Raw genomic sequence first — 16,069 nt, 5'->3', positions numbered from 1 at the left:
AATAATTGCAGCATGGTAGACATAACTACATAATAAAGGAATGTATACTCGGCAACATTGCCATTGGCAGGACATAAACATATTAGAGTTTATCAGTGTTCTGGAAGATGTTTATTACTTGAGTCTTACTAAGTCCTTATCATAAAAGAAAAAAATAGAGAAGTTGGAAGGCAGAAGTTAGTTTCACTTATCAGCAGAGACGCATATGGTAAGATTCAGTCATTATAAATGCAGATGTTTTGATCTGTGAAGGTATGGCAAATTGTTTATAACGTACTGATTTGTAAGTGCATACAATCACAGAGGATGAAGGTGCTGATCTAGTCTAACTTTCCGTATAACACCATCAGAGGACTTTCCTGTACTTAAATCCATCCACGTGCAGTGGCAGGTCTTAAACTGTAGTTCAGAATGTCTGCTCTGCAGTGCTACAGAATCTGTCACCAGCCTGAATCCAGTGCTGCTTTTTCTTGAAACTGGGAGCCTTGTTTCTAATTTTAATTTCTCTAGTTTAACTTCTAACTCTTAGTCTTTGCAGTTGGTATTAGGCAACTGTAATTGGTTTAGCTGTAGATTCTTGTAATGTCTCTTACCTCTGGGTCAAAAAGCATCTGTTACCGTATTTTTGCTAATTGTATAAATGCATTAATATTACTGATCAAGTCATCCTGCAAGCACCTCTCCTTTGAGCTCTTTCATTTTTCTCATGGATAACACTGGACTTTTTGCAATATTCCTCATTCTGCTTGGATTGTGAACACCAGAGCTGTGTGTGAGTGTTCCCCTAAGTCAATTCAGGGTTAGGAGAGGCATTGTAACCTCCCAAATTCTGTGTGGACAAGGACATTTTCTTGAGTTGCTGAGATTCTGGCAACCTCCAAAGAACTTGTCAGCCACTGTTTGCCTACCATAAACTTCAGGTTGTCTCCAGTGTTTTTCAAAACACAGTCTTCATTTTAATCAGTTGTTTCCCAGATGTGTGGCCTTGTATGTGGTTGTTTTAAAATATATAATCTTTGTATCTAGCCTAGGGATGGAGAGCATGTCAATGGTGCAAAGCAGTCATCTTTATTTACCATGTCTGCAGTCATTTGTCACTGACAAACATCATGACTTTGTATTTGTTTCCAGTCACTGATACGTAAAGTGATTGTAGCTCTCCAATCATATGAATATTCCCACCCAATTCAGTAATACCAGTCAGGACTAATTTGTGTATTAAATGAGCTATTCCACTTCTTGTTTATTACTCAGGTTTGCAGCATTAGAGTGTACACAATTAAGGAATCTTTTCTCTTTGAGTCCCTTGGTACCTTGATTAATTTTAATCTTGACATCTTGATTTCTGGCTAAATGAGTGCTCATTTTCACCCTTGTCTTTTGTCATTAGCTTAATACCCTCCTGAATACTTTAGTCTGTCTCCTGAAAGACTTATTCTCTTCCATGAAATGATAGTCAGCTCCATTGTACAGTCTCTCTTCTCTGTAGAAGTTGGACCTACACTGCTGAAAACTGAGGGGCTCTGCCTTTCACCACTTACTTAACTGTTAATGTTTGGAATCTTATATAGCCATAACCCTGTAACTTGAGTTGCAGCTCACAGAAATGAGCGCTTTTCAGAGTATTAATTCTGTTCTCCCTCATATAAAGTTCCTTGCAAGGACTCTTGGTCTTGAATCTTCACCGGTGTGCTTGTGTCCTTGCACATTAGGCTGCATTGAAGTTCATGGGTATGTCCCATCTACTGTCAGATACTTCAAAAGTTTTGGGCTTTGCACATGCTCTGTTACTTGTGAGCATGAGGCTGGACTCAATGACTCCATAGGTCCCTTCAAACCCCAAATACTTTATGATCCTGTTACAAACTTTTCTCCCATTCCCATCTACATGAATTTGTCTCCATTCTCCCATTTAGGAACTGTCAGCCATTTTATGTGGTCTGCATCCTGCCTTTAGCTGGCAACTATAGTCTTACAAAGACAATATGTGCTTCTACCCAGTGTGGAATAGCAGCTTGTGTGGTGTATGTGTTCAGCAGAGGAACACGAGCCAATTGAAGTGTTGCTTTTTTGTTTTTAATTACATTCTTGTTTTCTTCCCAGGCTTCTCTCCTACATACTTACACGTGTGCCTCTGGAAGGAGCATTCAATAGGCTGATGAAGTGAACTGGAATGTTTAAAAATAAACCAGAATTTTGTAATGAAACATGTTCTGAAAGAACTCAGTTGCTATAGGGATTTTTGTAAGGGTGCAGTCCTTCATCTTTCGTTGCTCAAAATAAAGGTTTTCCTTCCTGGAGCCAGACGAGGGGTTTCTTATCCAAGCTTTGGAGCCTGTTCAGTGTCATCTGGGTGGACTAGTCACTACAAGGCAATATTACTCATCCCACCCCTACATAAAGCAAACCCATTAAACTTCACTGCATGTGGTTTGTGTTTGAGGTTTCATTCATGAGAGTTGAAAGTGCCCAAACTACTGCCTCACGGAAATGAAGCCCTGAGAAGATTCTCCTTCAGTCACCACCAGTCAACAAAACGTTCACTTCCACCTTTTCTAAAGCTCCCTCAAATCTGATTTCAAGGCAGCTCTTTTCCTCTTAGCCAGATCTCCTGCACTGACCCTCACCCACTCTGTGGAACCTGCGTGAACATCTCTGTTCAGAGTCAGTTTCTGTTCTGCTCATAGTATGTGCAATTTACTTTCTTTGTATCTTTAACTCATAAGGCTGCTGAAAAGTCAATAGGTTAATTATTACTGATTTGGAATTAGAGTGTATTTTTGTTGTAAACAGTTTAAATGATGGTCCTCCACCCTGGTCATAATACAGTCTGTGTTCAGCTGTTACCCACCCTGGCATATCTGCCAAGCACCACAGATGTTTTATCTGACATGTTAGTTATTAACAGTTTTTGCTCTTGTTGGAGCATGAAGACTTGATGAAGGGGTTTTTTCAGTTTCTTCATGTTATTATTTTTTTTCCTTTTTTTTTTCCTATTCCAGCATGCAAAGTTTTCCTAAAATGAAAACAATATTTTTTTCATTAGATACATGTGCACACATATAGGTAATATTTGTTGTGGGTTTTTTTGTGGTTTTTTGGGGGGTTTTTTTGTTTGGTTGTTGTTTTTTTTTTGTTGTTGTTGTTTTTGTGTTTTTTTTGTTTTGTTTGATTTTTGGTTGGTTTTTTTTTTTGAAAACCAAGAGAACAAACAAACATAACCCCCAGAAAATTCTGCAGTAGGAAATTGAAAACTTTGAATTTATGTCAAAAAAATAACTTAGACAACTTTTTGCCAAAGTTCTCGCACCCTTACAACAAAACCAAACAAATAAACAAAACCCAAGTGAAGATTCATGGACCAGTTATAATGATGATGCATTACTTTTGAGCAATTTTGTTTACTTGGTAGTATCCTTCCATATTTTTACAGTATGCTAACACAGAGTCTGAATGCAGGAGTGTCCTGATTATCTTCTTTGACAGTTTTTTGCCTGTCAGAATTCACATAGTAAAAATTTTCTCATGATAAGACATGTAGGATTTGGCTTTGTAAAAGTACAAGCATGACTTTGTTTTCTTCTTCCACCACAAAAGGCTCTTCCCTCCGGTCCTCACTCCTTCATCTTCTCGGTTCTTCCAAAGTATGACACAAAGATAAATTCTGAGAGAGAGGAAGAAAAGTCATGTATCCCAGCCGGCATGCCTCAGCATGGAACAGTGCCGAATCTGTGTCTGGCTTTGAGCTTTTATGTCTGCTCGTATGTTTTGATGATGTATTGTAATTATATATAACCCAGCATCTGAAAGACAGTTTCTGTTCAGGGCTCTAAGGTTGGCAACTTGAAAATATACTTGAAGTGGGGAAATAATTCATATTAATCTAATATTTATAAATTGGTTGTATTTGTAAGGAAGCAGCAACATAAAAGTGACATTAGTGTTCATAAAAAATGCAAACAGAAGGCTAAACCCAAAGAAGGGGTGAAATCTCAGTTCCTTTATTCAATATTATCCTTTTTCCAGTAAGCACAGCTCAGAAATTAAACAACTTTTTAGAAAGGGACACACCAGTTACGTTTTAATTCAGTGGACTCAGTGTTGTCATCTGGTGCCGTGGAATGTCCTCGGATAGCTTGGCCTCTGGTTGACATTCCTGAAGAGCGCATGTCTCCTGTAAGTCCTGTGCCACACCTGTCAGTCAGGATAAGGGGCTCCAGGGTGCTGGGTATCCCTGTGCAAACACTGGCATTACACTCTTCGCTGTCCAGGGCCCATTAGTTTCTGGTCCCTGCCAGAAGGTCTCAAAGGAGCATCCAGCTGGTGAATGCTAGCTCCGGAGCAGGTAGCTGAATACTTCAAGATTGTGCATATGGTGATAATTTCTGATCACCACCACTAAACCCACTGGCCTTGTCTGATTTAAGTGGGAAGCCACTGTAGTCAGTGTCAATGTAAGGCAGGACGCCACTTTTGACCCCTTCTGAGATGTACCTTTCATATGCCTGGCACCACATGAAGCAGCGGATTGTATCTTTGTCTTGGGTAGTCCAGCTACAAAGAGGGACAGAAGACACTGGAGGGCTGCATTCCTTAGAGCTGTTTCCTTGGCATATTTTTTTCCATCAGAGACCCTTGCATCTCTCCGTTTTGCTTCCCTGCAACTTACTGGAATGTTTTTCATCTTGCTTGTCCCTGTGTCTTCCACGCTAGATGTCATACTGTGCCTTCCCCTGCCCCAGCGGGACTGTGTATCTCCATCTTCCCTGGTACCAGGTCTGTCTGCAGCCTCCTTCTTCCTCTTTCTCATGCTACTCTTTTTCTCTCTCTACAGGATTTGTCATTGCCTGCCTGCCTTGTGCTTGTACTTCCATTCACTCATATTCGTTGGTGAGGTCTTACCTACACCAATCTGTTAGGTCATCCCTCTTTCCCCTTGTTTCTTCTCTGTCTTCCAGGCTCTTTTCCATCTTCAGAACACCTTGATTTTTCCACATCCAGCAAATGACCCTTGCAAACAATCCTCCTTCCCTCATGCCTCCTACCCATCATGCATTTTTCCATACTTTGCCTCCATCCTTTACCTCCCTGGGCAGAGTTGTGCCCATTGGTGCCTGGAATATCCCTAGATCTTCTGGAGCTGGCTGGAGGTGAGGTTCTGAAGTTACCACATTACAGAGAAATGCTGCCAAGCGCCAGGCAGTCCTGGGTGCACTTTGACCCCTTACAGTCAGGCAAGAGTGACTTCTTCCTAGTGCTTTTGGTTTGCCATTGCCATATGGAAATGGCAGATGGTGTTGATCAGGAAGTTAATCTAGAAGCGTATCCGTTTCATGCCGTATGCGAAAGATTTGTTCATTAACGTAGAACTCTAATTTAAAGCCAATTAACAGGGTGATTTGAAGAGACTTGTTGTTTTTGAAGTTCAAAAGAGATGCTAAGTCTCTGATTTCAGCCTTTGTACATTCCAGAACCTGCATAACTATTGCAGTGTTGCCAACTATCCTGGAGGTTTTTTCTCTATTTTTTTTTTCCTTCCCCTTTTCTTTTTTCTGCCTCTTCATTTTTTTTAAGTGATGCAACTTTTGCCATGGGCTGGAACTGTTTGGTGAAGCCGTTTGAACACTCAGTTTTCTTAGCAGTTTTAGGCCTACATTTGGGGGGTGGGTGAGCAGAACTTGTGTGCCTTTCTATCGTCTTTGCTGAAAGCCAGCACAGCTCCCTCCTTCCTCCCTTCAGCGGCCCAGTACTGCTCTTCTCTAAGCAGGAGTTGGGGGAGGAGGTAGAAAAACAGAAGAAGCCCTAAGCAGCTCTAACACCACTTCTGTCAGTGTGGGGCTGTCTCTGCTTCCTTTCCTCCCTTCCCATAAGGTCTCCCAGAAGCTGGTTGGGACCCACCACAGCACTTTCTAAGCTTGGAGGGGGCAGAAGGGGCCTCTAGACAGACAGCTGCTCCTCTACACACACATGCCCCGACGTACAGCTCTAATTTCCACATATAATCAACTGGGTAGGACTGGCCCAAGCAGACCATTCCTAAGCAGTGTCAAGATGGGAAACGTGGTGTCAGGAGGACCCTCAAAGTGGCTAGTTCTGAATTCATATTTATGCTGCCTTTAGCTGAGGTTGATAGTTTATAAGTACTTCCTTCTATAAGATCCTTCGCTAACATCATGTTTGTATAGCCCCAACAGTTAGTAGCGGCATGTGTACAGAAATAACTTTTTTTAGTAATTTGAAGCTATTGCTGATATAAAAGAAAATAGAGGGGTCAAGTTTTGCTATGGTATAGAGCCTATGACTTCACTGGGTTAACTGCTGCTACTTCCATGTAATTGAGAACATAATTTGGCTCAAACCCTGGGAGGCTGAATAGGATCACAGCAGCCACTGTATTAAGCTGATGTTCAAAACAGTTGGCTCACACTGAATTTCACAAGCAGATCATATATTCAGAAGACTTTAGCTGTATGACACAGTCCACTGCAAAAGAGGAGATGGTGGGAGTATCTCTTTGTTTATCTTAACTAGAACAACACGTTATGAAAGGTATGAGGAGGGTGATGTGGCAGAACAGATAAAGTATCTCCTTGGTGGGTGTATGAGGACAAACCTGGTGAGAGCTGTGCAGAGGCTACCCCCAGTTACCCCAGCTCCCATTCATGCCAGGAGGCAGCAGCAGTGAGGCTTCATCCTGGCTGTGCTGTAGTGAAGGTGGTGCTGCTGTCAGCAGCAAACACACATCTGTCATGTCCTCTTGGGAGTGATGGCACCTCACTGTGCATGAGGAGGTCAGGTAGAGGTGGACTTAAAATGAAGGAGAAGATAGACATTGGTCTGAGAAAGCCTGAAATATTCACAAAAGCAGAATGGCTGCTGGAAGCCCCGTCTGGAAAACCCTTCCTCTCGCCCTGCGGGGCTTCTGGGCATGAAGGTGGCATTCAGCAACTGTGATGGCTTCTGGGGGATTGGACCCATGTCACATCATCAACTGGTGGCACCTACCCTCTGCCAGAGAGGTTTGCTCCATCAGTGCTACTTAGTCTTTGAGGAAAGGTGGCCAGAATTAGTGATCTGTGTTTCACAGAAAACAGTTTTCTGCTCTGTCTAAGGGAGGAGAAGGGGGTTTCCTGATGAAAGAAAAATCCTGAAGAAGGAAATAATGCGTTTTCAAGAGAAGGGCATGGAGGGGCTATGGATGATGAGCATCCGTTTGCTCCCAAGTTTGCTAGCAGTTCTGCTCTGGCTGGTTCCCTCCAAAGGAGACAGGTATTTTGGGACAGCATTTTCAACCATTCCTTGAGCACTTAGCAGGAGGGATTGTTTTATTAGGAAAGTTTATGGCTTCTTGTTTTTCCTCAAAGGCAAATGTGACTTTGTTGTTTTTAATTCTGTTGGGATTTCTCCCTTTTAATATACAACACAGCTGTTAAAATAGCTGGGGTTGTCTAGGGCAAATCATATAGCACTTTCCTTGTTCAGATCTCAGATGGCTGCCTTTTTAGTGTCACTGCAAAATTATATTACAGGGCATATGAATAGTGCTGGTATTAGTGTCAAAATCAATTACCCAACCCTTCTTCTGCAGAGAAAGCTACAAACCTTAGGAACAATCTGAGTAATCCATTCTGGGTTTCTAATTCTGAGTAATGATGGAGGGCAGAGACTTGCACTTGAATAAGTGCACAGGGTCTTTCTCTGTATAGTCACTCCTAAATGCATGCTCTTTACAGGAAAAACCAGGCTCCCTGTGAAACCCTTTTTCATGCCAAATGGCTCGTTGCTAAGATTAATCTGTCATTGAATTTATAAATTCTTGTGGCACAGAGCAGCGAAAAAAGTTTAGCATTGAACAGAAAGCAAACTATGCATTGCTTAAAAAATGAACGTTGTGCTCCTGGATGGTGTGGATTGACTGCCTCCATCAATATATCTTCTTATATTGGTAATAAAAACACTTCCATAGCCTTGTGCCTCCAAGGATCTCAAAGCACTTTGCAAATAGGGCAAAGTACTATTTCCTATTTTATGGCTGTGGAAACTGTCTGCGAGAGAGGTTAAGCTTTTTGCCCAGGGATACAGGAGACTGTAACAGAGCCAAGATGAGAACTTAAATCTCCAAAGCTCCAGCTCTGTGTCCTGGTCATCCACAGCACTAGAGCACAGTGGGGGAGTCTGCGCTTAGCTGACTCTCAGCCATTGTCCATTAAACCTCAGGAGGTGGGATAATGAAATCAGTGTTGGTGTTCCTTTGCTCCCTGGTCTATGTCCCAGTCTGTGGACAGAGATGCTGAGCACGGTAGGATCTGGCCTGGGTGGATGCTTGTGTCCTCCTGGGCTGGGCTGGTCAGCTGTGGAAGGAGAATAACTTTCAATTGCCACTGACCTGGGGAAGAGCCTGGAGCCTTGCATCCAGCCTGTTCTGCCCCAAGCACCTTTATGAAGCAAAAATAAATTACCTAAATCCTGTGAGATTACAGTAGTTGCATTTGGGTTTGGTTGTTGGGTTTTTTTCCTAATCCAGTATTTGAGGAGGATTTACTTGTTTAATGCAACCATTTATTGGAGACACTGGATTTTTTTTTTTTTTTTTTAATTCATAATTCATCTGAAAATAGAGCATACAGCTACAGGGGCCAGATTTTTCTGTTAGGAGTCTGATCTCCTGTTGAATTCCAGTTGGATAAACAACACATCTGAAAAACTGGGTCCCTACTGAGGTATCTGTGGCATGGATTTAGAGACCTCACCTCAGGCACCTCTCTTGAAAAAAGCATTGCTCTAACCTGCTAGTTCCACAGGAGAATAATTTCTACCAGTAGTTTCTTCCTTGCCCTCCCTGGCTGCTGTGCTGTGTAGTCCCTGAGGAAGCCTCCTCAAGCGTGATGCTGCCCTGAGGGTCAGGGTAACCCAGAGGGAGGAGGCTGGGAGGGGTGCGAGGGCAAGCGTCTGGTTTCAAACAAAAGTGCAAAGCCTTGAGAGGAGGAACTAAGAAGAAACAGGTGGGGGGCTTGTAATATAGCCTCTGAAGTTTATTTGCTTAGCGAACAGAAGCCCAGGCTGTCAGACCTAGGTCAAATACTCCTCCAGCCTTAGTATATTTATTTCATACCTGGTCTGTAACCCAACCTGATTTCTGGATTAAAATGCTGTAAAGTCCTGGCCCTCAGAAACTCATCCCATGTTTGCCATCAGTCCCAGCACATGCCAGGGCAGGACCTTGAGGGGCCATCTCAGTATTCACTAAAGTCTTGTGTCATAAGTAAAGCCTGTAATTGTGGGTCCTGTAATTTCCAATGCAGGCTTCACTGGTCACAGCTGCAAACAGTGACTGAAGATCCATCAGATAGGTGTCCCATTAATGTAGGCAGTACTTGAGGGCTTCTGGTATAAGCTGCTCGGTGAGCCACCATTCTGCTGGAGCCCAGGCAGCTGTGACAGTGCTGGAGGACCACATCCACCACGTGCCAAGCCCCTCTGGGATGCTAGCAAGCAAGAGTGGCTTCATGTTTATAGGGAAGTTTTAATGTATCTCAGAGGAGGAAGTTGTTTAGGACAGCCTGTCTTGAACAGGGGTGCAATGTAGAGGGTCTCCAGTGATGGATGTGAGGAGCCTGGGAGCATGGGACTACCCTCCGGCTGTGCTGAGCTGTGAAGCTGATAATGTAGCAGAGGAAAAGGGTCTTCACTTTCGTGCTTGTCTGTCCTCAAGTTACAGCACAAAACCTGCCTGAAAACCAACAAAATAGTCAGGAGATGACAACAGCACAATCCCAAAATGAAGTGCTTACACCAGGTTCAGTAAAAACTAAAGGGTAAAAGCTACAGTTCACACATGGAAGTTCCTGAAATCCTTATATGCTTTAAATTGTTTAAGAGAGTTAACTTTTTAATCCAAGATGTTCAGGAGTCATTTAATCCTTCAGAGTGAAGGAAGGGAAGTTTGAGCTGGCGCAACGGCAGTAAAACTACCCACAGGCAGAAAAGTTTTATAGTTTCCCAGACATTTTTTGGCTGATCCCATTAATTCCATTAAGGTAAACAGACAGTGTGCTCCAGAGTATCTCAGGAGATGAAAAATTAGCATCTGAAAATTTGCATGTGAAAAAATCTCAGATCTGCATTAAAATTGGAAAGGAAAGGAGGAATTAGCAGTGGGTTTTCTCAAGACCAGCCAGTGGTTGGTAGTGCCAGGTTAACTGTGTGGGTTCTTTGAAATCAGGAGTCGTGGAAACATTTGAAATAAAACAGGTTAAAATGGAGAACAAAAGTATTTTCAGTCAGAAATGAAGCATGCCTCCTCATTTAAGAGAAGCCCCATTTTATGTTATATTTGGGAAGCCCATATGTTTGCTTTTGGGAGACCAGTTAAGTTTGAGTCATGCAGAACAAATTATCAGGCTGACAAAAAGTTCAGGAGCTGTTATTTTTCATGGACATAAATTGAAATAACCGGTTTATTTCTGCTTTGGTATCTACTTGGTTCGTGGAGTTTTCACTGTCACTTAATTCACCATATGTAAAAGGCATAAAGCTGTAGCTTGTTTTCAGATGTGACTGGTCAGATAGAACTTGCTTGAGAGACAGAGAAATTGATTGATGTTAGTCCTCACCAGTGAGAGCTAGATGGGCTCTGGTGTGGATTATCCGTAAGCGCTTTTGAAATGTTCTGGTCAGGGCACTGTTTCAGAACCAGCACCAACTGGGGGAAAGGAAAAAAAAATATCTTAAAAGTGGGGTTTTTTTTGCTGTATTTTTATTGGAAGGTTTTAGCTGACTCAGTTTTTTGTGTATGATGGGCTAGGTCATGTATAAGATTGACAAACTGGTTTTATACACACTAAATTTTTGTGTCTCACTTGTTTAATCCTGGAATGCCCTTTGGACCTAGAGGCTTTATTATGTAGCCCAAGTTTAAGTGGGGAAAACATGTATTTTGGTCCTGATCCTTTTAGGTCTTCAATTTCCTGAAGCGAGTGGATGTCAGAATATCCATCCCTTTGCAGGGCTGTGCCTTTTTTGTCTGTGGCTGCTGTACTGGCTGTGCCTCTGGAGTCAGAATCCCAGGATATCTTTGCCACTCGCCATTTACTTCTGAGCTCTGCCAAACTATCAGCTTTCTTACGGAGCTGATTTTGCCTGTTTTGTGAGTAGTGACCAGAATCTGTTTTTCTTTTATGTCCTGTAGGGTCGCTGAGCTGGAAGATGCACGTCTAAGATGGAAACTTCTGCTTCAACGGCTGCTGGGAAAAAAGAAGGGAAAGGTGCAGTTCTGGAGGGGAATGGCTTTACGGAGACGGGGAAGAAACCCAGTCCTTTAGCAGCTACAGGAGCAGCAGTGGCACAAGGAGGTACTTTATGTTTTCCACAATTTGAAAGCAGCAGGGGTGTTTTTCATTAGACTGTAAGAATTTAATAAGTCCTGTGGCATCTGTCCTCCCGTGAACACGCTGAGTTTATTGGGGTTCTTGGCCATTGGAGGTCACAGGAGCAGGAAGCTGTGTCACCACGTGGCATGCGAACGTCACTGCACTGTGATGAGTCACCACCACTCCCAGTGAATTGGGCTGGAGCAAGAGAGAGGATGGGTGGTGAGTGGTGACCGTTGGAGAGTTGAGGCATGATGTCACTGCTTGCCATCAGCTAGCCAGTGCTGTATGGTGTTGGCAGCATAGCGCCTGCCACTCCTCCATGGAATCTGGCTGGATCCAGAGTGCCCCCTGATATTGTGGTGAGGGAGGGATGTTGTGTGCTAGCTATGATCCTGCTAACAAGCTAACCAGACTGCACCATCTTCAGTCATTGCTGCTGGGATTTTGTGGTTAGGGAGGAGTTTTGGGATTGTCTGGCCCCAGTGCAAGAAGGTTCACAAAGAAACCCCCTACCTGCGCCATTCCTGTTAATGTCAGTAACAGCTCAGTTCCTTATTTCTTTTTCTATCTGTGTTTTTGGCAAGATTTTGGTCCTGCTGGTGTTGAATTAAATTGAGAAACTCTCTTGGACACCCATGAGGCATAGGGTTGGTTTTGCTGGGTGTAGCATTGGGAGGAGAGAGGAGTGGGGCAATGTGCAGGTCTGCTTGTTGCTCCTGCCTCCTTTCACTGGCTATGCCAGGCAAAATACAACCCCAGAAAGCACATCCCTCTCTTGCACACAGGAGCTGGTGGAGCTCCAAATTGGTGTCAGGGCCCTTCATGGCGGCGCCAGGTGTGGGCAAAGCTGTACCCATCATGGTGCCCTTGCTGGGGACTACGACTGGGTGTTCTTTCTGGACATAAGGGTATAAGGAGACAAACTTAGAAGGGGTTACACCAGCTCAGATGTGGCAAGAAACGTCTGAGCTGTGTAAACTTTGCAGGCATTTTTTCTTTCCCACTTAAAAATACACATTATTGCTAGCCAGAGTCTATCTCAAAATGAATTCTTCCCCTTCCCTTCCTTCACTGCACATTGGTTTTTCACCACCCCAGGAGAGCAGCATGACCCCTCTGCAGGCTCCTGTTTCTGACACATCTCGGCTGAAGAGTTTGTGTTTTCTGTTGGTGGAGTTTTGAAGATAGTTCCCAGTCCAAATCGCTTAAATCTGCTTTGTCTATTCTTCCTTTTCAACACCTTTGTTACTCACTTTTTGTTTCCACATTGACCCAGGAGGATTCAGATGTGTGAAATAAGGTAGCAGCTTCTAGATTATAATCTACCAGATTAGTTCACGTGTTTGATAAACTTGGTTAGCTTTTGTTAGCCAAAAGAAAGCTTAAGAATAATTAGAAAATCTTTTACACAGAGTTGTTTGGAGGGAAAAACAATCTCATCCTGCCGAATGGGTCTGAGCCATCTTCCATGTAAGCACTACGCAAAGTGGCAGAAAGGAAAGCTTGCTGGGTGGCAGAAATAGGGGAAAGGCAGAGACAGCAACATGCAGATGTTTCAGTCCCCCAGCAGATTTTGATTCCTGTTGAAGCAGCACAGGCTGTAGGAGGCACTGACGCAGCCTGCTTGAGACATCATCTCAGTGATTGGCAGATCCAAAGGACTGAATGGTGTCAATGAAGTCCCAAGGATATGCTAGAACTCAGAACCCACATATCTGCTGTTATGAATAAATATGTTCTCCCCACTTGCCTTTGGGAATGCATCCACTGAGGAAGCAGTCACTGCATTTCCAGAGATGTGATGAAAATGAGGATGCACCCAAGGTGGAGTCCACTGGCCCATCTGGTATCCCCAGAGACTTGTTTGGTTTTTGAGTCCAGTATTATATGTCCCATTAGCAGTGTCCTGTGGCCTTTAAAAAGAATGATTTAAGGGCTCAATAGTTGTCCTTTTATTAAGAGGAAGTACAAAAGTAAGTGGAGGATTGTTTGAAGATGTCAGAGAATTGTGATGAAAGCATTGTGTAATGAGATGTAAAGAGTGAAATTTATGTCATGCTGTGGAGAGAAGTGTCGTAAATGACCTAAAATGGCTAGCAGTGAAGCAGCACGTGAGCAGATGCTGGCTCTAGGACTCTGCAAGTGATGCACATATTCTTGTGGTTCTGAGGGCTTTTCTTTGAATTCTGGCTAGACATAATACATGCTTCTGAAAGGGAGCAGCATGGTGTGTGTGCTTTTAAGTAGAAAAATTAATACAAAGTTGTCTTCTAACATTAGTTAACTGCAAGGTGTGATTTAGAAGTTGATAACAAAAAGGCTGGGTAGCGATGAGACTGTACCTATGTGGCATTCGTGCTAGTATAGCATGTTTGATTCACTAAACTAGTGTAATTACTCATAACAGATATACATACTTAACGCTCATATTCTTACTGAAGAAAGGAAATGAATCATGGAAATTAATTACAATGTTCAGTTTGAGTAGAGGAACAGCTTTAAAGGGAGGCCGTCCGAGCTCCCCACCCTGCTTTGGGCCATACAAACAAGTCTTTATTCTCATCCAAGACAAACTCTTGATTTTATTTGTTGTAGAGGTTTTCCTCTTTGTACTAGCATGTGAGAAAGTGGCAGCGAGGCTTAGCTAGTACTGCAGATCACCAAGCAGCTCTCCAGAGCCAAACAAACGTAATTTGCAACACATTTCCTCTCTTTTATTCTACTGAGTCACACAGATGGAGTGCCAATGTAGCATGTTTCTAAGATCATAAGGTTTTCTTTTTCCTTCATAAGACTGAATAGATTCATACGGTTTTATTTATAATTAGGGTAATTGAAGCAAGAAAGTGAATAATAGTTAAATAATTGAAGAATAGCTAGTTTATTATATTATTATTTAGACTAAATTATTATAAGTCTCCATTTCTAGTTCCCCTGTTTTGGATATTTGTGCCAAATGTTTCCAGCCTTGAAGAAGTTAAGTTATGGCTGTAGGAAAAGAGATCGGTGTTGCTGTCAGTGGAGAAGAGTCCTTTTGTACTAACAATATGCATCTCATATTTTTAGTCTACTGAAGCTGCCATGTTAGAGATCTTCTCTGACATTTTTTTACAGTAACTCATTGATCAGATGTTCAGAAATTGGCCTCACAGAAATGACATCAGGAAAGTCTCTCCTAATTTTCCATTTTTCCATAAATCATGCCATCCAAGGAATCAAAGCTCACCTCTTCTGTGTGTATGTGTGTACGTGTGTAAGTGTGTATGAGATGGAAACTGCTTTTAAGGACAGAATGTAGGAGCACATGTGTATGTGTGACAGAGATGGTAACTGTTTTTAATGACTGTATGTAAGAGCTATAGACAAGTCAAATCTGCTGAAGAGCCTCTCACTTTTGGTGCCTCCACTTCTGGAAGGGCAAACACATAACGATGTTTAGAAAGCCCTTTTACTGAATGCAGAAGTGCATATTGCTGTGTAGGGTAGGAGACTTTGGAGCAAAGCCCCAAGTGAATGAGGCTGTTGTGTCCTCCAGGCTAGCACTGCAACATCCTCCATATCAGCATGCACAATGAAGCCCAGGCATGTGGCTGGAAGAGAAATTTAAATGAGCCTCTCTTTCAAAGGCAGAGATATTTAGGAAGATGGGTTTCTCATCTTGTAATAAAAATTAAATACAAATTCTCCTAAATGCTAACTGCCTGACTTTAACAATGCCCAGAATGCACCTTTCCCTCTCCACCCCACCCTCCGCATGACACAAACACCAAGTTTCCTAATTGATGGTGTTTACGTTTAAAACATTTTTCTGATGTCTGGCTCTGTCAAGACTAATTTTAGCATTTCTAAAGCTGGGTAAAAATACAGCCTCATTACTTTGATGTCAGAGCATAGTTTACTATTAGTATATTCTGGGGTTTATCATTTTAGTCATGTTTAACACGGCTGCAGCAGGCATGCACTATTAAATCTGGCTTATTTTACATTCCTGTCCGAGATTATTTATTTGGAACAATTTCCTCTCTATCAAAAGACACGGCTAATGCTGAGTTTTAATGTGTTATTTACACACAAAATAACCTATTTACAACTCAGTATCTGCCACAGGGAGAATGAATGGGGCAGTGCTCCCTTCATCCTGTTGTATCTGAGTTTAACAATCTGGATTGCTAATAGAACCATTTATCATGGTGTGGTAATTTATTTTATGTTAGCTGCACAGGTCTCCCTGCCTCTGATCTATGGAAATACTTTGTATATAATGAAGTTCAACAAGTCATTTGGTGTAAACATGGGGAAACCAAGCTGCAGAACCAGTGAGACTCTGGCTGCACTTTTTGTTTTTTTTTCCAGGAGGTAAGGACTCTCTTCTGATATTAAGGCTTCAGCTGATGAAATACAGCTCTTCGCCTTGCCTGTGCTGTAAGGGCAAAGTGTGGATCCTCTGCAGTGGATCAGAGCTTGGGATGGAGTTTGGTCACTTGATTTATGGGCTGGTGGGAACGCTCAGTGCTGCAGAAGTAGCGCACTCAGCCCTTTCATAGGCAGAGGAGAAGGGCAGGGAGCACCTCCCATCGCTCTCCAGAGGTCTTCTGTAAGCAAACCCCGAGTGGCGTTGGCAGGGAGTCCATGTGCAGTTCAGCTTGTCTTAGTGCTGGGTTATGGGAAGACCATGTAAATGAGGAGGAGGAAATGCC

General features: G+C 42.7%; 1 protein-coding gene across 6 annotated transcripts in view; it reads left to right on the top strand.

The window, feature by feature from the left end:
• GLI2 (GLI family zinc finger 2) overlaps positions 1-16,069 on the top strand; it is a 198,867-nt gene that overhangs the window by 45,162 nt on the left and 137,636 nt on the right. For 5 of the 6 annotated variants that reach the window (XM_062607126.1, XM_062607127.1, XM_062607128.1 and 2 more), the window contains exon 2: positions 11,189-11,351. In XM_062607126.1, the coding sequence (XP_062463110.1) occupies positions 11,219-11,351 (133 nt within the window). In that variant the 5' untranslated portion in view covers positions 11,189-11,218. Of the gene's footprint in view, positions 1-11,188; positions 11,352-16,069 lie in introns of those variants that run through there. The other variant, XM_062607130.1, reaches the window with a different exon arrangement.

Source organism: Pezoporus occidentalis, unplaced genomic scaffold (genome assembly GCF_034315485.1).
Source record: "Pezoporus occidentalis ecotype Australia unplaced genomic scaffold, CSIRO_AGI_Poc_V1 ctg12, whole genome shotgun sequence".
NCBI lineage: Eukaryota > Metazoa > Chordata > Aves > Psittaciformes > Psittacidae > Pezoporus > Pezoporus occidentalis.
The sequence above is the reverse complement of the archived record's forward strand: the minus strand, read 5'-3'. Positions and strand labels throughout refer to the sequence as shown.